Source organism: Dasypus novemcinctus, chromosome 5, assembly GCF_030445035.2.
Source record: "Dasypus novemcinctus isolate mDasNov1 chromosome 5, mDasNov1.1.hap2, whole genome shotgun sequence".
In the NCBI taxonomy this organism is placed as follows: domain Eukaryota; kingdom Metazoa; phylum Chordata; class Mammalia; order Cingulata; family Dasypodidae; genus Dasypus; species Dasypus novemcinctus.
Genome location: NC_080677.1, coordinates 45148263 through 45175942, shown reverse-complemented (window position 1 = coordinate 45175942; position 27680 = coordinate 45148263). Strand labels below are relative to the sequence as shown.

The following is a 27680-nucleotide window of genomic DNA, read 5'->3' as shown; positions in this document are numbered from 1 at the left end:
AATCTTCATGGGAAGAAGTAGACATTGCACCATACAACAGGGACACGAAGACTCTATTCCAGCAGAAGACTAGAGTTTTAAGTTCTGCAGCAGTCAAACTTCAGGAATTCTAGATTCAGAGTACTCAGGAATTCTGAAGGTAGGGCTACTGTATCAAAAACAGCGTAATTATGTCAAAGTATATATACCAAACATTGAAAGAATGAGAACGAATTCCCTTCTTCTCCTCCAATGAGACAAGCTTAATCCTCACCCACACACCCACCCACCCATACCCCCACAATCATCCTATGTAGGACACTGAGTAGTCCTCTGACAAATAAAGTAATTTGGAAGAAATAAGTAAGACAAGGAGTGGAAAAAAATAAGAGGAATGTTTCAGTCCATGAAAGGAGCATATAAGTATCATGCAGAGAACAAGATAAATTATCTTTCAAATTAAAAGATACGGAAATTGAAAGCAATATCAGCACAAAATTTGAAAGATGTCCCATATATGAATGAAAGACATAAAAAAAAGAAAAGTAGATGGAAATTGGAAAAGAAAGAAAGGTTAAAAAAGAATTAGAAGTTTTGTCCAGGAAGGTCAACATCTAAATAGTGGTAGTTTCAGAAAGAAAATAAAGGAAAAGAGCAGAGAAAATATTAACAAATAAATGAAAAAAAAAAAAAAACCCAAAACACTAGTTTCCAAAATAAAATTGTAGATGAAAAAAAAATTTCCACATTGATGCACATCACTGTAAAATTTCAAATGTGGAAGAACAAAGATGCAAAGATCTTACAAAGTAGGCAAAAAAAGCAGAAAATATATCCTATTAAAAAGAATAGGGAATTATAATATTATCAAATATCTTACTACATTGGAGCTAGAAGATGTTAGAATATACCTTCATAACTCTCAGATCATATGATTTCCAAATAGAATTTTATAGCAATCCAAACTATTGATGAAGAGAAGAATAAAGTCATTTTCAGGTCTAAGTGGCCTCCTAATTTATCTCCTTTCTCATGAAGCTACAGGAAAGTACAATCCGAAAAACATAAGAGTAAGCCAAGAACATGGAAGGCAAGAGATACAATAAACAAATGACACACAGGAGAAAAGAATCCCGGGGATGGGGACTAGGAGTGATACCAGGACAGCCTCGCTTGGACAGTCCAGATGGATTAGAATGGCTATGGCTCCAGGAGTGACATCTGTAGGATTAAAAGGAAAAGGAGGAGGAGGTGACAGTGAAGACAATAGGAACAGTATAGATTTTTAGGTGCAAAAATAAAAGACCAATATTAAAATCATCCTGTCAACATGATAGCTTCTAAGGTGGGTACTAGTTAAAAAGTTTCAAGCTAGCTTAACCCTTTTTTTTTTACTATTTTTATGCTCACACAATTTTACTTTATATAGAAACCGTTATGTGCCCACACATGCATTTAGTTAAAAGATCAGAGCAAAGGTACTTACGTAATATGAGGTAATTTTTCTATCACTAATTTTTCACTTCCAAAAGATTTTCAAGTTTCTACTTATCTATTTTTATCAGTGAATATCCTCCTTTTAGAAAGCACAGATATTCTGGTGTTTTTTTTTTTTGTGCTTTCCAAAACATGTTGTTAATAAGGAAATATTAACAGTTTTTTATTAAACATTAGAAAATACATATTTTAATGGGTATTCAGAAAAGTACAGAGCATTGCTGAAAGAAACCAATGATCTATATAAATGGAAGGCCATTCTGTGTTCCTGGATTGGAAGACTAAATATCATTAAGATGTCAATTCTATCTAAATGGCTTTACAGATTCAACAAATTTCCAACAGCCTTTTTTTTTTTTTTAGAAATGGAAAAGCCAACTATCAAATTTATTTGGAAGGTTAATGAGCCACAAATACCAAAAACATCTTTAAAAAGAAAAATGAATAAGAGGACTCTTACTTCCTATCGTAAGACATACTAATCTACAGTGGTAAAACCAACATGGGACTGGCATAAAGTAACCTATATTAATCAATGGAAAAGAATGGAGAGTTCAGTAAGAGACCTTCACATCTATGGTCAAATGATTTTTGACAAGGCTGTTAAACCCATCCAATTAGTACATAACTGTCTATTCAACAAATGATGTTGGGAGAAATAGATATTCATATCCAAAAGAAAAAAAAAGAGGACTCCTATCTCATACCTTCCACAAAAATTAACTCATAATGGATCAAAGACCTAAACATAAAAGCTAGAACTATAAAACTCCTAGAAGAAAATATAGGGAAAAATTTCAAGATATTGTGGTAGGTGGTAGTTTCTTAAACCTTTGACCCAAAGCACAGGCAATGAAAGAAAAAACAGATAAAGGGGAGTTCCTCAAAATCAAATGTTTTTGTACTTCAAAGGACTTAGTCAAAGTGAAAATGCAGCCTACTCAGTGGGAGAAAATATTTGGAAACAACATATCCGAGAAGCACTTGATTTCCATCTTACATAAAGAAATCATACAATTCAACAATAAGAAGAAAAGCAACCCAATTAAAAAATGGGTGAAAGACTTGAACAGACATTTTTCTGAAGAGGAAATACAAGTGGCCAAAATACACTTGAAAAGATTTTCAACATCCCTAGCTATTAGGCAAATGCAAATCAAAACTACAATGAGATATCATTTCAGACCTTATAGAATGGCCACTATTAAAACAACAACAAACAACAACAACAACAACAACAACAAACAGAAAACCACAAGGATTCGAGAGGATGTAGAGAAATAGGAACATTCCTTCACTGTTTGTAGGAGTGTTGAACAGTGCAACCTCTGTAGAGGTCAGTTTGGTGGTTCCCCAGGAAGCTAAATATAGAACTTCCATATGATCCAACAGTCTCACTACTAGGAATATATTCCGAAGAACTGGAAGCAAGGATGCAAACTGACATTTCTGATGTTCATAGTGTTGTTATTCACAATTGCTAAATGATAGAAACAACCCAAATGTCCTTCTACCAATGAATGGATAAACAAAATGTTGTATATACTTATAATGGAATAATATGCAACTGTAAGGAAAAAATGAAATTAGGATTTTTGTGACAACAGGGATGAACCTTGAGACACTATGCTAATTGAAATAAGCCAGATACAAAAGGACAGACATTGTATGGTCTCACTAATATGAACTAAATATGATGAGTAAAGTCATAGAATTAAAATCTAAAGTACAGGTTTCTAGGAGACAGAATGAGGGTTGAGAAGGGAAAACTGATGCTTGATGTAATGGAATTTTTAATAAGGTTGACTGTAAATTTATGGAAGTACATAGAGTTGATAGTAATATATTGTTGAGAGTATAACTAACATTGCTGATTTATAAATATGATTGTGGCTGAAAGGGATAGTTTAGGGATGTAACTTTCAATAGAAAGAAAAGTAGAGATAATCAAGAGACTTTGTAACATAGTGAATTCGGTGGTAGATGAGGATTGTGGTTAACAGCAAAAATACAAGAATGTTTGTCTATGAACTAGAACAAATGTATGTCACTATTACAAGGTATTAAAAGAATAGGGTGATGCATGGGGAAAATACAACTAATTTAACTTATGGAAATAATTAACAGTAATATTGTAATACTTTTGCATCAATGGCAAAGGTATTATACTAATGTTAAGGGTCAACAATAGTGCGATATAAGGGAATATGGATTTTTATTTTTTTCTGGAGTAATGGAAACATTCTAAAACTGACTAAGATAATGACAACACATCTCTGTGATGAAACTGGGAGCCACTAAGAATAAACTTAGGATGGATTAAGGCATAGGAGTATATAATTCAATGAACCCTTGTGTGGATGATAGACTGTAGTTAATAATACAAATATGAGAACATTTTCTCATGAATTATAACAAATATGTGATACTAATATATGATGTTAATAATAAGGTGGTTTATGGAGAAAATACATCAAATATAAGCTATGGACTATAGTTAGCAGAAATATTTCAGTGATATTCTTTTATCATTTTAAACAAATATTCCACAACAGTGCAAGGTGTTGCTTGTGGGTTGATGTATGGGAATACATATGTTATGTATCATTGTTTTGTAAATTCATAAGTTCTGTAAGAAAAAGAAGGCTAAGCCCTGTCCTCAACTGATGAGGTGGAAAAAATATATTCTAGGACCATAAGTGCTGTGCTATGCTATATTTAAATTAAAGAAAAGAATATGAATTTAAATGAGCAGAGACATTGGTAAAAGTAAAGTACTAGAGTTTAAAATTTTAGAATAAGAACAGTGCCAGGAAATTACAAGGCTTGGGGTAGTGCACCAGAAGTGGGTAGCTAAAATGAAATGGAGATGAGGCCAAAGGATTTGATGAATGCAGGAAGATGAAAAGAGGAGTGTATTGAATGGCTCTCTGTAAATTAATGTGGTTTCTCAAAAGGAGTGGTGAGCTTCAGATAGAGAGGACAAATCTGTCCTGATACCATCTCCTCAACCCTGCACCAGGATAGATGGTAGCTGACAGTAAGAAGAAAGATGAAAATGGAATCTTGTCACACCACCACCACACAAACACATACACATACACATACACATACACATACACATACACATACACATACACATACACATACAATTTCCAAGGGGTCTCAGGGCAGGCAAAGTCCTCAGAGAAGAGTTAAGTTTTGGTTAAGGAAAACAGGTTGAAGAAATGGCTTATGATCAGTATAGAAGATTTGAGTGCTTTTGTTAGTTTCTTTTTAACTGAATTATCCTTATACTTCGTGGAATGGCCTGGTTGAAGACAGGTGGGGTGACAGGAAATGAAAGGAAGCAATGACCAGATTTAGAACACATTATTTTGGTAAAATGTTTCTCTTTTATAAACATTTGAAATAATCTGATTATTTTATCTAATATCCCGGGTATAAGAACCAGAAAATATTGCCACCATTCATCAATTTGAAGAAAAGCACTTCTCATTTCAGAAGAAGTATGTGTGTGTGTGTGTTTCATCAGACAGAAGGAACTGCAAAAAGTGCTTTTCAAAATGTGGTCTCTGGACCAGCATCACCAGCATCATCTAGAAACTCCTTCGAAATGCACATTCTGGGGTCCTATGCCAGACTTGCTGAATCAGAAACACTGGAGGTGGGACCCAGCAACCTGCATGTTCACAAGCCCTCCATGGGTGCTAAAAAATGGGACTCTCTGGCCTATTCCTTTCTACCTAGCTACCTGGATAGTCAGCATTCACCTACAAAAACTTAATTATATTAGGCAGTTGGTCACATCCATTTTTGTTCTATTATTAATTGCCTTTTCTTCTTGTGTTTCTTCTGGTTTACATTATATTTAGTAAATTATATACCTTTTGGAAAAAAGCCCATATTAAATTAACCACCAGTAAATGTTCTCTGAAATTGAATGAGAAAAAAATCTATAATTTGTAAAACCTTATGGATATTATAGGAGGGTAAAAAATGCACAGTAAATTGCCAAGAAAACGGGTGAAAGAGATGGATTCTGATGAATTAATTGTATGGGATTTGTGGCATTAAAAAATTACTCCAGTTATGCAGCCTGCATTGAAAACCATTCAGAATTAGAGTAGAGGAGAAGAATGAACTAGAACCAGAACCTAGTTGGGAGATAGAATGATTTAATATGCTTCTGAGATAAAAATTCAAGTACTATGAAGTGTCTAGTGAAAATCATAGTGACACCAGGCTGTAATAAGTCTGCCAACGAAAGTGTGAAGAAATAGTTAAGAAAAGCAAAAAATATAACTCGGTGTGGTGTAAAATGGAAAGAGCTGGAAATCTCAAAGAAGAAACAGGGAAGAGTTTTGTAACACTGATGGAGGGTGAAGGGCATGTCAGTTTGGACTTGATTCATCAAGAGTTTTGAACGATACGTGGATTAACATTCTGCCTGCAAATCTGGACAAAGGCTACATTGATTCGTGGGCTCAAATTGAGAACTTAAAAGCATGCCTCTTAGGAAATCTACCTTAAAAACAATATACTTCCAGTTGACCGAAAAATAATTAAACTGCAGCACCAAAGACTATTTTGGTGTAATAAAATCATCCCCAACATGGGACTGATAACACCTGAGCAAACTTTCTCCCTGGCCATCACTTCAAAAGATATTCACTGAATGTTAATATTTACTTTGGAATGACAGAGAGTTCTTCAGGTTCTTAGGAATACAAAATAAATCTTGAAATGCAAATATTCAACATTTATGCATGATAATAAATATGTATTTAAAGAATGATACATGCTTAGAATAATCTAAGCAGCTGTGACTCACAATCATATTTTGGTAAACTCTTTAGTAATATATAAATATTATCAATATGAGTTAGTATTAAATGTAACTGAACATGTTTTTTAACCAAAATTCTGAGACATCACAAAATTATCTACTTGCTTCAGAAATATCAAACTTAGGTTTATTATTTTCATTAACATTCTAGTAGCAATAATTTTTAATTCATCTTAATGATATCCAGTATAATCAAGTTAATCATATTATTGCATAAACCACCAGCTCTGTATTTAGAAAGGGCTTTCCATATAGAACGGATTATCAAATGATCAGGCTTAGAGTAAGTGTTGAAAAAATATTTTCTTCCATTGTAGTGATTATAGTTTGCCACCAGAGAGAGCTCAGTCACTATTAAAGAGAATGATTTACTTTGAACAAGACAGAAATTCTCTAACTAAAATATCTGCCGCACTGTGGAAGAATTAAAAAATGCTGTTGTTTAAGTATTTGTAATATCCAGAGTCAATTCTTATAAGGTAAGCGCTCTTGTTTGGCCTTAGAGAAATCATTTGTCTCTGGTAAAGAAAGTTTTAGTGCTGAAGATTTCCAGGGAAAAGGCTCAAGGTTGCATGAGTATAGACTATCTCAGAGTAAATCCTCCTATAAAATGAACAGGAAGGCCTCCTCAAATAAATAAAGGCTATTTCAAACAACTCAAAACATACTTTTCATACTTTTATTACCTCAGAAGAAGTGAGGTGAGGGACATTAAAAACAAAAGGCATGTGATGAACACACATGCTTAAGAATTATCTGGTCTTAAAAGGCCTTGATAAATAAGAACCTGAAGTTGATAGATTCTTATTAATCTGTAATTGTTTGATTCTTGATAGGAGGAATACTTTTTTGTTAGTTAGGGCCACTTTACTTTTTAAAAATTAGACAACAGCAGCGGAAGTAATTATAAGTCCATCAATATTTAGTCCCTACCCCCAACCCAATCAGTGGTAAATATACAAAATTAAAGAAACACATACACTCGAGTTTATCCTCTGGCCTTCCTCGTTCAAGGAGAGAAAGGTAGCAGACAATGTCCTTCAGATGGATTACTTCTGGGGAACATGTATTGGCAGGAGAAGTACGCGGAGGAGTGATGGAGCCTTTGTTCATTCTCAGACCTGAAAAAACATCAATTTTCATAATGTTAAAAAATATTCACTGTGCTCTCAAACATAAAAGCAACAAAGAAAATAAATCATACATAGCCTATGTAGAGAATTAGATATTTCTTGAGCAGAAAATAACCAAATTCTCTGGATCTCCTGTATAGCAGAGCCAAATATCTTCTCCGGCTGTTGTGAATAGCGGTAGATCTATGAGATCCAGGGCTGCGGGATTGCCCTCCCTGCACACGGAGGGCGTTATGGTGTTCAGGTGAGGATTCTAGTGCCTAGAGAGGGTTGGTAGACAGATCTGAACACAGGTGGAACACTTTCCTATCTCACCTTTATCTGCTCTATGCAGTGACAGCCATAAATCAGCTGGGAAAATAAAATGACATTTCATGGCAAAGTAAAAAAGAAAGGTCAGTCTGCCATGATATGACATATATATATATTGATAACCAGGGTTCAAAAACAAGTATTTATGTCAAATAGTGGCCAGCAACATGAATAGGACATTAAGGAATTTGCCCATGAATAAATGAGAAGAAAACATACCAAAAATCTGGCTAAAAATGATGGACATTTAATTACAGAGGTAAGAACATATGACTGTAGTTTAGTTTTAATTTGGGCTTCATTTTTTTTTTTTCCTGAAGCTCATTGACTTTGTATGTTCCAAAGCAAGGGTACAGGACTAGAATGCCAGTCATTTACCATTGTTGATTATTGCTGATTACCTGAGTGATAATAATTTGACTGAAACTTGTTCAAAATAAATGATTAGCTCCATTTTACAGAGAAGCCCTGAAACCTGTACATGACATGCCCGAATGGTAAGCCCCAATTATTCTTTGAGGTACACTTGGCAACTTAAGAGGTATCTGGATGCGAGGGTCAATAGGTTGAATGGCTAATGGATTCCTAATCAACCAGAGCTACTAGAATGGAGGAATAATCTCAACCAAATGCAGCTCTACAAGCCTCTCATTCCCTAGCACAGCTCTACATGACTGTACCTGCCATTACTTCTGGCAGACTCAAGATTATCAGGCATATATTTTAATGAATTATGGAATGCCATAAATTAGTTTTATCATTGACAATGTTATTGCTAATAAAAGTTATATTTATTGCACATTTAACATGTGTCGCGAACCATGTCAGATGCTCTAACACATATAATCTCACTTAACTCTTACATTAACCCTGTGAGGTAGATTTTATTATTTGCATTTTACAGTTGTGAAACAGGTTTTTAGATATTACTTTCCTAGAATTTCATACCTAGCAAGACCAGTCCATCCCTCTTTACTCTACACTAAAAATAAGGAAAAAAAAAATATCTTAGCACACGCACACTCACACCATTAGAAGCTTCCATAACTGGACAGATATATTCTTTTCTATTTTAACCTTTATTCTATTTTATTTCATTCTTAAAATTCAGTCACAAGTCCTTTAATGGAGACAGCAGCCTTATGGCTGCTTATGGATCACCACATACAGTTTGGAAAGCACTGCTTTACATGCTTTCTTCATTTTCTTTGCCAAAGTTTTACTTATTTTGAATATATCTCTATGCTTCATATTAACTCTGTTTACAAAGTAATTGATAAAGAGACATATATTATAAATGAATTTTCTCTCTTCACAGAAATATCACTGTACCTCTATCACAAATTGATACAATTATTTTTATAAACCAAGGAAGGCAGGGAAATGCAGATAATACTGAACTTCAAAAAAATGCCCTAATTAATTCCTACTAGCGAACTAAAGCTTAGCCAGCTGTAGAAATAAGCTCTTCCAACTCACGATAAAAGACACTTTGGCACTGACCCTTGACATGACCGTAAGTCCCAGACTTGAAGAACACAGCATTTGAATTACGGTTGGATAAACTATGACTTAACTCATCCTGCCTGGTGAGCTAATCTTCTTTTCTAAGATTTTCCCCCTTTGGTGCTGAAATGGTTTAATCAACTTGATTTAACTCTTTTATACGAAAGTACAGGGGGAAAACATGAAAGAAAATGACATGTTTGAAAGAATGCCAAACATAATGTATATTTTCAATTATTTAGAATAGTTTTTGATAAATTTGTACTTACTAAAACTAGTGTATGGTATAAAATTATCAGCTTTCATAATACAGAATATAAACAACTGGAGGATGTGAAGACCACAAACATTTTTCATTGCTTTTTTTATATGCAATGTATATAATGAGCATATATACATTTAATTCTACTTTTTAAAAGCAACCTATTACTGTACTGTACTAAAATTCTTTTTGTTTAACAAAATAAAGAGATCTCATTTTCTGTACATGACATATTGTTAACTAAAATCTCTATTATGCATTTAATTATATCTTAATTTTACATTTAAAATATTTTAAATTTTATAAAAAATAAATTATGAGCATTTTTGGGAACACATATTAATGAACTTATCAATTCTTCCTCAAAAATTCCTTAAGTCCAATTACATGAAATTAGAGAGACAAAGTTTTTCCATTGCAATGATTTGTAGGGTGCATCAAAGAAAAAAGTTAATATGTCAAAACCCTTTTTCACAATGTATTCATAACAAAACATGTAAGACTGGACTTTATTAAATTTTGTAGTGCTTAATTGATGAAAAACCTCATAGGAGGTTCAATTTGTAGAGACATATCAGGCATATGAAGTAATTTGTCTCATAGTATATTTCTAAAACCCATACTAAAAGTCATGTGAGTAACATAACCAAAGAGTAAAAAGAGTTAATAATAGTACAGTGATACATTATGTGTTTTTTGACTTAACTTTCTTTATTATGCTTATCTTAAGATAGTACCGTAATTATTCTTTATTCCTTTTGCTTACACAAATTGAGAGCAAAATGGGATAGGATGAATGACAATTAATGGGGAATGTAAAATACATTACAACTGCTCATAAAGTGCGTGCAAGCAGTGGAATACAGTTCCAGACAAGAGAATGGGGTTAAGCAACTCCCTTTCAGAATATGTTCTGGGTTTCATCTCTTTGGATGTTGGGAAAAAAAATTTTTTTTAATGAAAAAATAGCTCTTACAAGGAACAGGGCTTGCAGCACAGCACAGGTCTTGTGGGGCAACATTCTAGAAGCAAGCAACCTCTGTGAAGGAGCAATAATAATATAATACCACCACCTCTGGTTCTATGAATACAACCATTTTTCACACATTTGCCTTACTTGACCCTACAATTGCATGTTAAAGATGAGAGGGTTGAAAGAGAATAAAATAAACTCATGGTCACAGAGCAGTCAATTAGTAAAAGGAGTCAAGAGTTGAATACAGGGTATTTCAATCCAAATTTGTACTCTTCAAAAGCAATAAAAATAGGTTTATCTACATCAGGGCTATCCATTACAACTTTGCATGATGATGGAAATGTTCTTTGTATGCACTGTTCAATACAGTAGCATTAACCACATAGGGCTGTTAAACACATGAAATATGGCAAGTGGGACTGAGGAACTGAATTTTGTTTTATTTCATCTTAATAAATTTAAATCTAAACAGCCACTTGTGGCTAGTACCAACTGTATTGGATAGTGCAGATGGCATACTGTATGCAGTTAGATAACTGTAAGTTGGTTGAAATGCTCTAAGTAACTTGACTATATCTAAACATGGGCAGGAAAAAATAAAACTTAAAACCACTGCATACTAAAAGAAGCATAGTGCCAAATTATCCCTATTTGTCACAATAAAAAGAAATCCAATAATACTCCTTAAAGTCAACCACACTCTTTGAGAATAGATCACATCTTAGAAAAAAGCTTGATTGAATTTGACCTTTATCTTACTTATGAAAACTAAAACACTGGGATATAATCTGTATAATGAACAATGGTACTGGCTGACATTTATTGAGCACTTTTAATGGACCCCATACTCTTTTGAATTATGTATGAGCATTACATTTTTTGAGCACACAATACCCAGTAAGATAGATACACTTATCCCCATTTTACACTTGAGAAAGCAGAGGCAAAGTCTACTGGAGAAGCTACAATTTAAGAGGCAATCTGAACTGGAATTTTTTTTTTTTAGATTTTTTATTTTTTATTTATTTCTCTCCCCTTTCCCCCCCAGTTGTCTGCTCTCCATGTCCATTCACTGTGTGTTCTTCTGTGACCCTTCTATCCTTATCAGCAGCACCAGGAATCTATGTCTCTTTTTGTTGCATCTTCTTGTTGTGTCAGCTTTCTGTGGGTGCAGCGCTATTCTTGGGCAGGCTGCACTTTCTTTCACACTGGGCAGCTCTCCTTACAGGGCGTACTCCTTGCACATGGGGCTCTCCTACGCAGGAGACACCCCTGTGTGGCAGGGCACTCCTTGCGTGCATCACCACTGCAGGTGGGCCAGCTCCACACGGGTCAAGGAGGCCCCGGGTTTGAACCGGGGACCTCCCATGTGGTAGACGGACACCCTATCCATTGGGCCAAGTCTGCTTCCCTGAACTGGAATTTTATGCTTAAACATGAGTTTGAGGGACAAGGGATAGGAAAATAAACCAGAGAATCTGTCTCCTTCCTCTTAATAAATGAGTTTTTACTTTAAGAGTATAGTTTTTAAACTTTTAAGAGTGCATACATTGATTAGTTCATAAATATTTGGAATGAAATTATAAATCCTAACCATGGCTGAAAGTAACTTTTCATCATCTATTTGTACCATGCCTTGGATTATCCATTAAAATTTCTTTGTGTATACTAGCAGAGGCTTAGAGGGAAGTGGGTTATGTGTTTTTTAATAGGTTTACAATGGACAAGAACTACTGGACTTTAAGCCAATAACTGTCTTTCTTTAACTATTATAAAATGAATTGAAATTTCAGGGATAACATATTATATTTTAATATTAAATCACTGAATTTCTATTCTTTTACTTATGTAGTCTTCCCTGTTAAAAACCTCTCATTAACAAAGACTGCATGCACACACACACACACACACACACACACACAAAGACTGCTGGCAAGCCTCATCTCCTCCCTCATTCTAAACGCAGTCAGTTTTGAATCTATGTCTGAAACCTTCTATTAACACTTAGATTTAATATGGATATCAAAATAGAAATAATTCTATTTTATTAATGTCATTATATCATTCTAGTTGGTATAAGTAATTTTGAAGCTTGGGTCTATCAAATTCTATCTACCACATCATGCATTCTTTTTGGATATACCTTTAAATCTAATATATACAAATATACATATACACATATATATTAGATTGTTAGATTATTTACATAAATGCATAAACTATATATAATGTAAATATATGTTTATATTCTATATAAACCTTTATAAACATAAATGCAAATAAATATTTAAGGCTTTTAATATTAGTCATATAAAACCAGGTTCCAGGCATTGCAGGTAAAGCATTGAACAAAGCATATGAAAATCCCTGTTACAATAGGGCTTTCATCAGTGGGTCAAAGCAGATGCCCAATATCATTGTACAGGTATTTTCCCAGCTATTACCATGTATAATTATAGCCTATCACAAATTAAATGTTATAATTGACTTACATATTGCTGAATATGTTTTTTGCCTTTATTAGAATTTTAAAAAATTAATAAGGATTCTTGAAAATGACAGCTCACACACTATCATTTAATATGAAATTATTATTATGTATAATAATAAATTTAAAAAACACTTTTTTTCTGGTGAGAAATCCAAGAGTGAAAGTGGAAAATATGAAGAACAAAGATTTTCTTGGAATATTCAGGTGGAGAAATAAAGAAATCTAGGAAAATCAAGTGTAATATATTCAAAACCCATTTAATAATTAAAGGGAAAATGTGGGAAGGACCCTTCATTTTCTGACAGTAACTTTACTTATAAATGGGACCTTAAAGTTGTGGGTTTATCTTTGATTGGGGAGGCAAATGCAGAATGAAAGATTTAGTGGAAAAGAATATTTTGTGGATTACCGCGACTCATAATAATAATTAGAAGTTTGAATTTTGTACTATAGAGGCATCAGGAATGCAATATTTGAAATGAATAACTGTTAATTTATCCATGAATAGAAATCTTTTATCTTAACTTCTAGAGCAGTTGCCTGTAGGTAGGTAAGCTACACAGATTATAATTATTCTAACAATTATAAGCATACCAAATTTAATAAATACATTGATATATTTTAAATGCCTACTGTGCAAGATTCTCATAGTCATATGAGCCTTTGCAAGATCTCATAGTCATATGAGCCTTGTACTCAGTTCAATTAGTGTTTTTCTGGACCCTATCTGCCCTTGACTGCTCTGTGGAAACTGAAGTAGCCTAGCAGACACAAAAGACCTATTAACTTACCTCACAATATAAAATATATGTATATTCTTTAATACCCTCAAGACAGCACTGATAAGAGTAATAGTTTCCTCCCAACACAATTAATGAAGCATGCCTTTTGGCAAGAACATCCAGTAAGGTCATTTGGCAAAAGAGCATTTTCCCAAAGTTTCACATACCTTGTTTTCATTTTACAGTTTTCTATTTTTAATTTGATAAACTTCCTTAAAGACAAAGGGAAACTCTCCTTTTCTGTCTCAAATAAGTACTTGTGCTATGACTCTGTAGTTACACAGAAAAAGTTAAATAAGCTTAAATTCACTATATAGATATGGGATAGGTATACCTGTAACTTAACAGCTCATATCAATTAGCCACTGCCACATAAGATGGGCAATAGGATGGTCAAGCACCATAAAAAAAAGATAAGGTACCTTAACTTTTTCAGAGATTAGCTGTTATTATTCTCAATCACAAATATTCTTGGCACCCTTTATAACGTCAGTCTTATCCTCTTTCATGATAACTTACACACCACTGGCAGTTGATCTTTTTCCAGCTTACAATCTTGTAATGGCTCTCTAATTTCTTCCAGATAAAAAGGAAAACTTAACATGACAGATAAAACTCTTCACCACGTGGCTTTGCCTATCTGTCCAACCTCTTTTCCAGTCATTCTCTCCCAGTCTCTTCATCTTTCAAAGACCAGCTTGGGTTACAATGTAGTCTCAGACCTTCAGTGATCTTAATATGTCTACCCTCCTCCAGTCCCCTAAGGCACTCAGGACACTGACTGAGCCTACCAGGACTCCTACCCCAGCTCTACCTCTAGGCAATGTCCAATACTTGCAAGCGTGTGGCCACCATCTTCCCTGGGGCTATCAGGAAACATCTTCTTATACACTGTGCTGTACTGAATTATGAACCCCAGTTTGGATATGATCTTGGTCTTGGTTTGCTTTCTGGTGGATGTGAACCCATTGTAAATAAGTTCTCTTCAAGATGTTATTTCACTTAAGGTGTGAATCAAGTTGGGATTTAATCTGGATTATTGGGGTCCTTTATAAACAGAGTCAAAGTAAGATAGAGAAGCCATGGAGAGCAATCAGAAGCTGGAAGTCAACAGAACTCAAAGGAGAAAGGAGAAGACATTGGCATGGGCATTGCCATATGATGGAAAAGCCAAGGAACCCAAAGGTTGTCAGCAAGTCAGAAGATACCGACCCTGAGAGAAAGCAAGCCTTTTGAGCCTCTGAAACTGTGACCCAATAAATTCCTGTTGTTAAACCATCTCATGGAATGATATTTGTTTTAGTAGCTAGGAAACTAAAACAAGCTCCTAATCCCAGTTTCTGTCAGTCATGAGAAGAAGCCCAGGACTCCCAGTTGCCCTCATCCTTACCCTGCACTTTCTATCCCCTTTCCTTATACATTTCTCCTTATAGCATCTGGCATGCTATACATATTTATTTTTTATTTGTTTGTCTCTCTCACCCCACTGGCATGTAAATGACTATGAGAAGAGTTGTCTATTTTTGTTCACTGATATATCCCCACCAATTTGAAAACTTATTGGTACATTTTGAGTGATCAACAAATATTTTTAAATGAATGAATACTGAATATCTTACATTTATGCACTGCCCTTTGATTGGCTATATTAGCACTTTTGCATAGGAATGTACACATTGCTTTTTCTTTCTGGAATACCTTTCCCAGGCTGTCCCATCCACACTTGCATTCACCTAAATAACTCCAACTTGTCTTCAAAACCTCATTGCAGGTGGACACTTCCCTGTTCCTCCCTGTCTTGTTTGGGCACCTCCTTCACTGTGCTCATATGAATTCATATGAATTCATAACTGAATTAGAATATTTATTTTATTGAAATATAATTCATCTCCTGATTGTCTTTTTTCCTGCTTCAGGGAAAGATTTGAGTAAACTTAAGGCTGAAATTTTTAACCTAGGTGATATAGGGAACAGTATCAAGAATAAACTTTTTAAAAAGTGTTTTCAAAAAGGCTGAAGAGGTATTAAGGGCTTGCTAATACTTGGTATTAGGAATGTGTAGTGGCATCAACCAGCATATTTATGAAATTTACGTTTGGTAATGCTCTGTGTTCATATTGTAGGGACTGCAATATGAAATTATAAAGTTGATTCATGGTTGAAAGTGTGTGGGCCACCTGCAGTTAAAAGAAGTTCCAAGTGAGTTAGAGAATCTATGAAGAGAGTAGTTCAGGTATAGAATCAGGAGATGAAAATGAAATCAAGAGTTGGTCTGTGGACTGGCAGAGAAGTGAGGGGCCAGGCAACCAGCATTTACAATGAAGCAGAAGGAAGAACAAGGCATTAGGGATATCTTCGAAAATTAGAAGTCCTATATGGAGACAGAAGAAGTAATTACCTTATATTTAAATGGATAAAGAGAGTCTCTTATATTTCCACAGAGAGTTTCACAAAAATAAATAAATCATCCACTTTATGAAATACTAGATGGATCAGTAGGAATTACAAGCCAAACAAAAATACAGCTACACACACACACAACTCACACTCATACACAAACTTCATACCGATTAATTTCATTTTTCATCTAATGAAAACAAAAAGTTTTACTCTTTCCATATATCTTATATTTGACTATTGTTTATTAATAAGAATATTTTTTTCTTTTTAGTTTTGCACTTTATTGAGAGGCTTTTGTTGTTAAGTTGAATCACACAATAAAGGAGATATATGATATTCCTGATAGTACTGTGGTAATGAAATATAGTGAACCCTAAAGGGGAATAAGTCAGATTTTAACACCTCCTTTTTTTCAAAAGTAACTTGTGATTTTTCAACTACAAATACATCCTTCATAGATAATTTAAATTGTTGCAAAGCAAGGTTCCAGGAATAGGAAGCCATTTAACTTTCCATTTCAGTGTCAAGGTTACTTCAGCTCTTGAAAATTGTATTGTTGTCTATATTTCTTATTCCACAGGAAAAAAACCATGAAATGTAAGGCTGAAAAGGATATATTGTTTGATACATCTTGGAAAGGACTATGCACTTATGTTTTAAAATGTGGAGGCCAAATTTGCCAAAGGAACCAGAATTTAATTTATTATTGCTGTGTGAGGGTTACACAGCCCATCTTGCAATTCCTTTCAAGTATGTCTGTGCAGAAAATGTGATTGACCAAATGAAGAACAATCTGTTCTTCCTTATTTGTTATGTTTATCCATTTTGAAATCTAATTTGATTTCTATTCCTAATAAATCTGGCATCTTCTATTCAGCACTTACTATATTCTATTAGAAGAAAAGGAGGTTTGAGATTTGAATTCCTTGCAGAACCATTTAATTAACAAGATTTCTTTTTTCCCCAAATTTAGAACAATTACTTAGAAAGACAATGTGTCAAAATTTTTTCCCTTTTCCTCTTTCTCAAAACCCAAGGATAGTATTGCTTTATGTAAAATTAAATAAAGGACAACTGCTATTTTATGCAATCTAAGGTATGTGTGACCTATATATAGTACGAAGTGAAGAGCAAGGCTGTTTTAATTTCTAAATCAGGTAAAGGATTGTTCCATTTTTAAGTGCTCAGTGTGAATGCTGATAAGTCCTGCTATCAGACTTCTAGCAGAAGAGAACAATTGGACCTCAATCAAAAAAAATACCAAATGTGGTGGGCTCTCAATCCATGGTAATAAAGGGTTAGTTTAAGGAGCTAAAATATTTTATACCAAGAGAAAAGGCATGATAAAAAATATTGGATGTCATTATGTATTAGCAAAGTTATGTGGAAGGTGTATACTTGTTTTAAAAAATCATTACAAACATGCAGTTGCTCTAGGAAATATATGTTGCATCACTAACAAAAGGGAAGCAGAATAACATAAAGCTCAATAATATAGACTATTTTTCTATTTATTTTATTTTTTTAGATTTTGCTGTATGAAAATTGTATTTTTTTTCTTTTAATATAAAACTATTGTCACTGCCACAAAATAGAACAAGTTTTTGATTATTTTACAACGGTGGGCAAGGGGGAGGAAACAGAATGTGGGTGGGGAAAGGTTTTGTGTTGTAAAAGTGTCCAGACCATCGGCTTCCCCTCCCTGCCCACGCTGTTCCTCAGCTCGGGTCTGCCGCTTTCCCATGAAATGTCAAGTACAAATATATGTGCAAATGCCCCCTAGAACTTGAGAAAAGAAAAAGGACTTTTAAAAAATAGTCAAAAGGTTTTCTTCATTTCATGCAAAGATTGTAGTTGAAGGGTTTCTGGTAGAGTATAGAAAAAAACCTGGGGTTGGTGTGTGTACATTTTTGCATTGCAGGAGTCTTGGGTTGGGTAGACAGGAGGGTGGCAGGGTGGCCACCAGCCCTAGGGGATGGAGTTGGAGCGCAGCACAGGGTCCTGGTAGGGCTTGAAGGGGAGCTTCTCCGCCAAGACCCCATCCTGCAACAGGCCAGCATTGCCTTTGGGCTGTTTGGTTGCAAACTCAGTGATGCTGAAGAAAAAAACTATAGGCACTCCAGCTTGATGTAGCTGCCGTGGTGCAGTAAGACCAGATTTTATTTCTGACTCAACTACCTATTTCTCAATTACATACAAGGTTTTGAAATTTGAGTTCATTAGTTTGCCAGTTATTAAGAATGTCTCTCATTTCCATGTTCATGCTTCTATTATTCTACTTTGGATTGCTGGGACTTGGACTCTGTACATCAGTGGCTCCCCTGGGACTGCTATGACTCTTTCAGGGGAAGTCAAAGGATTTTCATGATGTCACCCTCTCCACAGAAGTTTGAGGTCTAGATCAGCCACATAGCTTCTTCTCTCAGAAATGCGAGTTCCAGCTCCAAGAGGCCCTTCCTACAAGCTTCTGGGTTTTATTTGCTCCAAACAAGGGGTGATCGATGCTTCCCATTGTTCTGTCTCTGCATTGTTTCAGTGTTTTATCTTTGCTTTTTAAATTTCCAATATTCTTTAACCAATTTCCTATTTTACATTCTCTTGTGTAAATAGTGTGACTGGATGTATATTGATACAATTAATATGCATCGAAATATTAATCATTTCTAAAAAGCCACTCATAATGAGAGAACCAACCATCTCTATGGTGACAAAAATTTAATGTATTTAAAAGAAAAATCAAAAGTCTTTTCTAAGCTTACAAAATTGAAAATGTGAAAATATATTGGCAATTAGCACAATTGCTATTAATTTTTCAAAGTTTTCTAAACATAACTGCTTTGTGACTGTATTCTCATATATACTGCCACCTATATATATCCAATCATTTAAAAGCAGTACTTTTCCTTATCTGATAGAAATACCTTTCAAAATTATTACTTAAACATAGACTTCCAAGACTTTGGATGGAACATGATGGAAAACAATGAGTTCTATTTTCTCTAACATTTAGCTATTATTATGTCAGAGGTATTTTAAATGATTCATATAATCTTAGTGTGGAAGTACATCTATTGCAACAAAGGCAAATTTTAAATAAGTAATCGTTTGTCTTATAAATAGAGAACTTGATACTGATTTTCCATCTGGGAATTTGCTATATGAAAATTTTAAAATAAATAATTAAACTAACTTACCACCTGAAAGGAGAGCAGGCTTACTTTTTGCCATTGGACTAGAATGAGGAAATTTGTTGCTAAATGACATGAAAAGATGTGCAGTGAAATCATCAGGAAGCTCAGCTTCCAGGAATGTCTTCATGAACAGCTTGAAACCATCAAAATCTATTGTCTGAAAGAAATTAAAACATATTTTAAGATGCAGTCAAATATTAATATTTTGTTCTATGTTCAAAATCAATAGCAGTATAAATAACCTCTACCAATTTTATACCCATGTTTCCAAAAAGAATGTAATTATTTGAGAATTAGGTTGGGCAGTCTTAGGTTAATATTGGTGATTGGGTATATATATGCCTTACCAGTAGTATAGTATGAGGAGATGAAGAGTAGGAACTTTCCAGTTAGACATTTCTACTTCCATGGAATATGCATGACTTTAAAAACTCTATTCTTTGAAATTTAATTTCCTTCTCTATAAACTAGAATTAATACTCCCAATCCCACAGAGTTGCTGTCATGATTAAGCCAAGTAATTAATGTGAACATGCCAAGAAAGTAAGGAATACATCAGATGCTTAGAAAGAAAGGAAATTCCCATCCCCTTACCTTATCATTGAGGACTATTCCTTTCGACAATTGTAAAAAAAGGTTAAAATTATAGTTTCACCATAACACCAAGATCAAGTTGATACAAAACTCCAAAGTGAATTTCCAAATCTTCATGTGCAGATTTTCAAAGAAACCTGCTTCAAGATCCTTGCATCCCTCACTCACTGCAGGACTATAAAAGAAGAGAAATGCATTTGGGGAGAACTATCGCTGCATTGAGTGTTTCTATCCTCACTTGGAATCATGGTGGATGCTAACTTCTAACTAAGCTTAATGAGAGGGAGTTCTAAGACCCATCCGGAGAACAAGGTCTCTCCCAACTGATGGGGACAATGGTTCAGGGTCTGACTCCTGCCTGGAAAAAGAGGACAGGGTGTGGGTATTTTGGAGGCAAAGCCAAGTGAATGGTGCTATATTGGGCTTGGCCAGAACTCCCAGAGACTGCAGGACCAAAGTGCATGAGTGTTTCCTGGGAAAAAGATGTGGACAATGCGGCAGGAAGGCCAGTCGCATTGTCTTGGATTCTGTTCAAGAGACTATCTAAAGGGACCAGAAAACATAAGGAGCAGCTCAAAAAACCATGTCTGTCCAGATCAAGGGTGCAAGGGAAGAGGAACCTCACAGGGAGCACGTGAGGAGACAACTAAGGGAACGCATGTGCGAAGGCCTGAGGGGAAGACAGCAGAACACCAGGGGGCAATTCGAGCTCTCTACCACTCTTTCAGATACATGTACACCCTCCTTCAGTCCTTGCGAGGTACCAAAGAGCAGCCATCCAGGAACTGTGGGCAAGAGGGTTGGAAAAATCTTCCAGTTATAAGTCTGCAAAGATTCAAATTCAGGATTTTTATTAATATCCTTAACTATTAATCCTAATTACTGAATTTAGACTTGTTCTAAGGACTCTATTTCCAAAACCTGAGGAAAAAAATTCAAGGATGAGAGATTATCCTCATGAAGAGAATAGAAATGATCTAGAGGAGACAGAAATATTTTGCTCATAGTACATAGGTAATGAAGGAATACTCCTCCACTCAGGGCATGTTTGGCCTTGAACTGTCCAGGGTGAGATGGAAAAGAATCATATAAGAAGAGACTCAAAGAGACATTTAGCAAATTTCCCTATTATCTCCAAACTATTGAAGGTTCCCAAAGCAGGTGAGGGAATAAAAAATTTCTGTACATTATCTTCTTAATGTCACAAGTAATGGTATCCTTCAGCTGATAAAACAAACATTTTTAGGAAACATTCAACATGAAGTTTTTATCTTGTAGTCATGCCCTTCCGTCTACTGACTCTGATACATAAAACATGCTCTTAACCTTAATGAGTCTGATCTAGTCATAGCTCTTCTAGTTGGTTTCCTTTCATGGAGTTTTAAATGAAATGTATCCATATCTAAGCTGAAGAATGATTCCTTCACAAAGCCTTCTAGCTTTTTACTATTGGGCATGCAAAATATATCCAAAGTAATTCTGAGATAGATACTGTACTGCTAATTAACAGCCATGACTTCAATTGTTTCGAATGAATAAAACTACTTAATATCACTTCATGAAATAAAATTTCCTATAAGGAAAAAATCAGGAAATTGATACATCTCCAACTTTTTGTTGATCTAATGGCAATTATGCAATTTGAACATATAAAATTCATACCTATATTACATAAAATCCCATATTTAAATTCAATGCAATATCTGTGTGTATATATGTGTGTGTGTGTATATACACCCAGGCATCTATAGTAAAGCCCATATTTAAATACTATACAGTTTCTATGTATATATATATGTGTGTGTGTAGATACACACAGACATCTATAGTAAAGTCAACTTGGCTAATATTTATGTGTGTTTTTTTACAAAGCACACAGGGCAAATGCAATATGGTCTCAAAAATGTTTTTTGGAATTATACTGGCTCTGCCATTTAATTTGTTATGTGATTTGGAGTAGGTTCTCACTAAGCCTCAGTTAACGTCTAAATAAATGAGAGTAATAATAGTATCTCTCTCATCCCATTGTTGTGGAATAAATGAGATCATGCATATAAATACTTAGTGCTGTTCTTGGCATACAGTATCCTCTCAACAATTGCTAATCCATGCAATAAATATTTTTAAAATTATTTTAGTCACCTCAAATATTTTTCTAGTAACAAAACAGTATATAAATGGACCAAATAAAAAAAAATAAATGCAGGGTAATTAGGCTAGTGTTATATAAAGGGAAAGATAGTCTTGTATGTGTGTATACATTTAGGTATATGTGTTTTTATAGAATTGTATGACATTTATATATCTATATTTATGTCCATCTCATGTAGTTATAGGGCTGGCTATCATCAGGAAAATTTTTCTTACTCAGTTTAATATAACTGAAATGAAACCAAAAATTGGGCAAAAATGAAATTTGGCAGGTTGATGCTCTTAATTTTGTTCAAACTCCTGGCAGATGAGAATATTATTAATCCCATAAACTGTTATTTTGGAAAATAAAAAGTCTCTTTTTCCTATGAAATAATATTAGGGTAGGTAGCAGGGAATGAGCAATTTTATTACTGGATTATTTATAGATAAATTTAAAGTGAAATATAACATACAGCAATGGCATTATAGAAAAATAATTTTCTATAGATAAGATCATATGCCAATTAAGTAAATTTACTGTGTATGCAATTGTACCTAATCTAAATTCAATTCAACAAAAAAACTAAACCAATAACTTTGCCTTGTATATTAGTGGTTCCAAGACTGACTACAATTTAATCCTATATTCTCAGTTTCAGTTTTTTGGATTTTTTTCCCCATTCATTCTAGAAGGGCACATTAGTAATTTATGTTGGTGCTGGTAGAAGACTTCATTTTCTCCCATTGTTAATAAATTGGCCACCACAACCACAAATGGTGTAAATTCAACTACTTCTATTAATGGCAGAAAACACACATATCTAGAAACTATGAATAATATGACAATAAGAACAATAGCTTCAGGTAGTAAAAGTCTATCCAAAAAGAAATTTGCCAATATGAATGAAGCCAAAGTTTTAAAATATGCAGATGAGGTAAAAAGCCAGGCAACTGAATCCAAATATGATTGTATCTTAAAGCAGAGCTAAGCCAAGCCAAGAGTTTAACCTTGTGACAGAAAAGCAGCAACACATACACAAAAATAGGAACAAGGACTTTGTAATAAGATGATTTTGTTTCAAATTCCAAAATTTCCACTTGCCACCTGAATGATTTGGACCAAGTAACTTAGCTGCTCCTTTAAAGAAAAAAAAAATCCGACACAAGGATTTGCTCTTTTCATGACCCCAAGTCCTATGGTGCCTTACATAATCTACAAAGGCTCTACTTGAAATTGGTGGTGCATTACTGCAAACAAGAAAAATGGCCAACTAAAAGGAAGAAATAAACTTTGAAGTTTAGCATCCCTCCTAATAAGCAATACATTTCTCCTCAGGCCCATCTTTTTACAACACTCAGGAAACTTTCTGACGTTTCTTGAGTGTGGCACTTCTCTTTTGTTCTGCAAGCAGAAATACTCGGTTTGGCTTTATTGTCTGAGAGCTCTAACCCTTTGTTTCCTCAATATATAGTGATGTATAATATCAACCATTCACGGGTGTTGTCTAAATGTAGTAAAGCAAGTTTATGTAAAACATGCATTGAGCACATAGTAGGTGCCTAACAAAAGGAAGGGCTGGTTGAGGTTAGATCGATTATTTTTATTACCTTAATATAAAACTGGAAAGTTTACTGCATTTCCCCAAGTTTAAACCTTCAGTTTTTGTGTTTTTTAGATACATTGCTATAATTGCTCTGAATCAGGTATGCTTGACAAATTACTGCTTACAGAAATCAAACATTTAAAAACAATATAAAACCCTATTACAAAACATAACGAAAACCACCTCAGTTCCTTTAATAGATTTCACAAGAAGATGCGATCTTAATTATTACCAAAGTCTTACTGACGACATAAATGTTGTTCCCCACCTTCTTCGCCATGCTCTTGGAAACAAACTTTCTTTACTTACATTCTCACTCATTTCACATTACAACAAGAACATTTATGGTGCAAAACCCAAACCCAAACATGTACAAAATCCCAACAAAAAGCTACTTTATGATTCTAATTCATTAAGCAATTATTCTTCATTGTCTTTTCTGTAAAAACATCCTACCTTTTCCTGTTAAGGTTTTTAAAATTTCTCCTAAAATCCTATGTTCTCCAAAATATTGTACTTCTCTGCATGGTGCCCCCAATCTACAGATATTCCTTATGATTTAGAAGAAATTTTCTGAATTTATCAGATTATGCATTTTCAATAATTGTCATTTAGCAAAATTACAATTACTTTTGGAAAATTGTGATCTTTAGCTAGAATGACATTAACTGTATGCATATCGATGGACTCATTAATAAGAAAAGTTGGGTCTGACTTAATTGAATGGGTTTACAAAAAATCTAATTGGCTGTAGACACAAACACAGACACATAAATAAAACCATGTCTAACATATTGAAAACTGGGTTTTCATTTTTTCCCCACTTAAGAAGCAGCCACAAACTATCTGAGGGATAATGATAAGAATAGACTGAGAGGGCTGTTCAGATGTTGCTGCCAAATTGGCACAAATTCAAGACACCATCCTATGCTTTTCATTATTATATTTGATCATCTCAATCTTTTGTTTATAAATCCCTGTTAATATTAAAGAAATCATCTAGTGTTCACCCAGGTAGAGTCAAAACAAATCAAAATAAATGTCATCACTCTATCATTACTTTAATTCAGGAGTTCTTAACAAGGGGTCTGTGAGCTTGAATTAAATTCAATAAAACAATATTTTTGCGGAGACATTTTAGTGTGGGTCTGACATGTTTATTAAGTTGTATACAGTATAGTGTGGACTTAGGTTTGTGGTTTTCACCTGAATGGCAAAGGAGTCTGTGAAACAAAGAAGGTTAAGAACCCCTACTTTAATTTCTTTCCATTTTAGAGTGGAATTTTCTCATATTCAACAAATTTTCAAGGAACTCTATACAAAACTCTGTTCTAGGTGTTGAGGTAATGACATTACAGATCTCACAAAAGTCCTGCCACCAGGGAGCTTATCTCCTAATGAAGGGAATAAGGACAGAGCAAAATAAATCCATTAAATGCACAATATTTGATCATGCTATGTGTTGCAGAAAAAAAATAAAGAGGAGAAAGATCTATTTATCTGGGAGGGTGTCACTTGTGATTTTAAATCTGACAATCAAGAAATGAGAAGCTGTTCTTTTAGTAAAGACTTAGATGAGGGAGAGAGTCCTGAAAATATATGGAGAAAAAGCACTGCAGCCAGACAAAACAGCTAGTACAAATATCCTGAGGTGGGACAGGGGAAATTTCTACAGAAGTCAATGTGACTGAAGCAGAGTGTGTAGGGACTAGCATCAAAGAAGAAAAAGCCAAGACAAAGTTTTTAGTAGTATGTGGCCTGGGGAAGATCATGTAAGATATTAGACCATCAAAAGAGAGCTATGGCCTTAAAGAGTAGTAAGATGAGCAGTCATTGGAGGGTTTTCAGGAGAAAACTACATCATCTGACTCAGATACTAATTGGATCATTATGACTATAATAATACCAGACAAAACATAGTTCATGTTTTATTTTCACATTTTCTAATAAACTTTGCATACGCAGGTAATTAATAAGTGACTTTTAAAGAGCAAATGTGAATTATTAAACTATTATAGATTAAGTGGATAGCTAAAACAGTGAAAAAGGAATCACTTTAATTCATTTATTAACAAATGTTGATTGTCTATGTGTAAAATGTTAGGTGCTATTGAGCAAAAAGAATGATCAAAGATGTTGACAATAAATTGACCTGAGATTTTCTTTCATTATTTCCTTTTTCATTTCACTTTCTAATTTCTAATTTCTTTATTAATTAATCATGTTAAGTTGAAAATTGATGCGAAAACCTTTGAGCCAAAGTATATGTTAATATTCTTGTTCACTACTTTGAATTTTGAAGAAATTCATGACAGTCCCCTAAAATCTCTGTGCAGCAAGTTCCTTTTATAGAGAAAGAATTAGAAGAGAGAAAATTAGAATTTTTTTTCAATAAAAGATGGCAAATGACAAGAATAACAAACAACCGTATTCTAAGTTCTTTTTGGTAGTTACAAAATACAAAATAATGTATTATTTGGAAGAATCTTATGTAGAAGGGTTTTTGATCATGAATTTTATTATTCTTGTAACCAAAAATTTGTATTCAAATAAAGCTTGTAGTTCAGGTTGAATCCATTTTAATTTAGTGTGACACTTTGTCATCTATTTTTTTATTGTTGCCATTAGAACAAGTATGAGCTATTACAGAAATATATACTTAAGTGCTCTACAGGTATTTTCTCCTGAAAAAAATACAATATAATAAGGAAGTCTTGAACAACTATGTGTCTATCATTTGAATTTATAATGTCAGATTTTAATTATTCCATACTTGCATGTTTATCTTTGAAGAAAATTTCCAAAGGATGTTTTCTTAATGCAGATATGTGTGCAGGCAGATTTAAGATCCAAAACACAATTTTGCAACAGACAGTGTTTAACATAGCATCTTTTACATTGTAGATGCTCATTAAATATCTGAGGAACTGACAATGGAATCAAAAAAATACCAAAAGTTCCCTCAACTACCTTTTTCTAAGAAATCTAATAAGAAAGGACTTTGGTTCAGGTGGGGTAATACAAATTTGTAAAATGGATAAAATATTAAAAGTTTCTAAGTAGGAATAGTTTCTTTCATGTAATAAATCTCAAATGAGACAATCTTAAATTATTACTAGGCCATGGCCATATATTTAATATTGTAACAGATTAAAACAAATCCAAATCACAAAGCCAAAAATAATAAAAGGAATGAAGGTATGCAAGGTGTCAAATTTAGACTATGACATACATTCTGTTTTTTTAAACTGTCAAATCTATAAGTACGAGGAGAAACTTCAAGGTAAGATGTATAAGAGTAGAATATCCTTAAAGAGACAAATAAGGCGGCAGACTTGGTCCAGTGGTTAGGGCATCTGTCTACCACATGGGAGGTCTGCGGTTCAAACCCCGGGCCTCCTTGACCGTGTGGAGCTGGCCCATGCACAGTGCTGATGTGCGCAAGGAGTGTCCTTCCACGGAGGGGTGTCCCCGTGTAGGGGATCCCCACACGCAAGGAGCATGCCCCATAAGGAGAGCCGCCCAGTGCAAAAGGAAGTGCAGCCTGTCCAGGAATGTCGTCACACACATGAAGAGCTGCCACAATAAGATGACGCAACAAAAAAGAAACACAGATTCCTGTGCCACTGACAAAAACAGAAGAGGACAAACAAAGAAGACGCAGCAAATAGACACAGAGAACAGACAACCGGGGAGGGGGGAGGGATAAATAAATCTTTGGAAAAAAAAGAGAGAGACAACTAATTAGCGTGAAGAAGTAAGATTTTACAACTGAGTCAGGGAATCCACTAATTATTTTTAGGGCTTAAGAATTCCCTTGAGGTGAAGCATATGCATCTAGTAATTTGTGGAAATAGATTTACTAGTTTGATACTATCTGATAATACAGATCATCTGCCTATTGCCCACATTGCCTGTGGAAGTGTTTTCTTAATAGAAATTTTAACTTTTGCATCCTAAAAATATTATCT

The 27680-nt window shown here is 34.2% G+C and overlaps 1 protein-coding gene across 11 annotated transcripts in view; it reads right to left on the bottom strand.

Moving 5' to 3' along the window:
• DGKB (diacylglycerol kinase beta) overlaps positions 1 to 27680 on the bottom strand; it is a 723907-nt gene that overhangs the window by 529504 nt on the left and 166723 nt on the right. For 8 of the 11 annotated variants that reach the window (XM_058296926.1, XM_058296928.1, XM_071215137.1 and 5 more), the window contains exons 5-6: positions 19382 to 19535; positions 7306 to 7446 (exon numbers count right to left, since the gene is read on the bottom strand). In XM_058296926.1, the coding sequence (XP_058152909.1) occupies positions 7306 to 7446; positions 19382 to 19535 (295 nt within the window). Of the gene's footprint in view, positions 1 to 7305; positions 7447 to 19381; positions 19536 to 19972; positions 20148 to 27680 lie in introns of all 11 variants that reach the window. The other 3 variants (XM_071215140.1, XM_071215138.1, XM_071215139.1) reach the window with 1 other exon arrangement.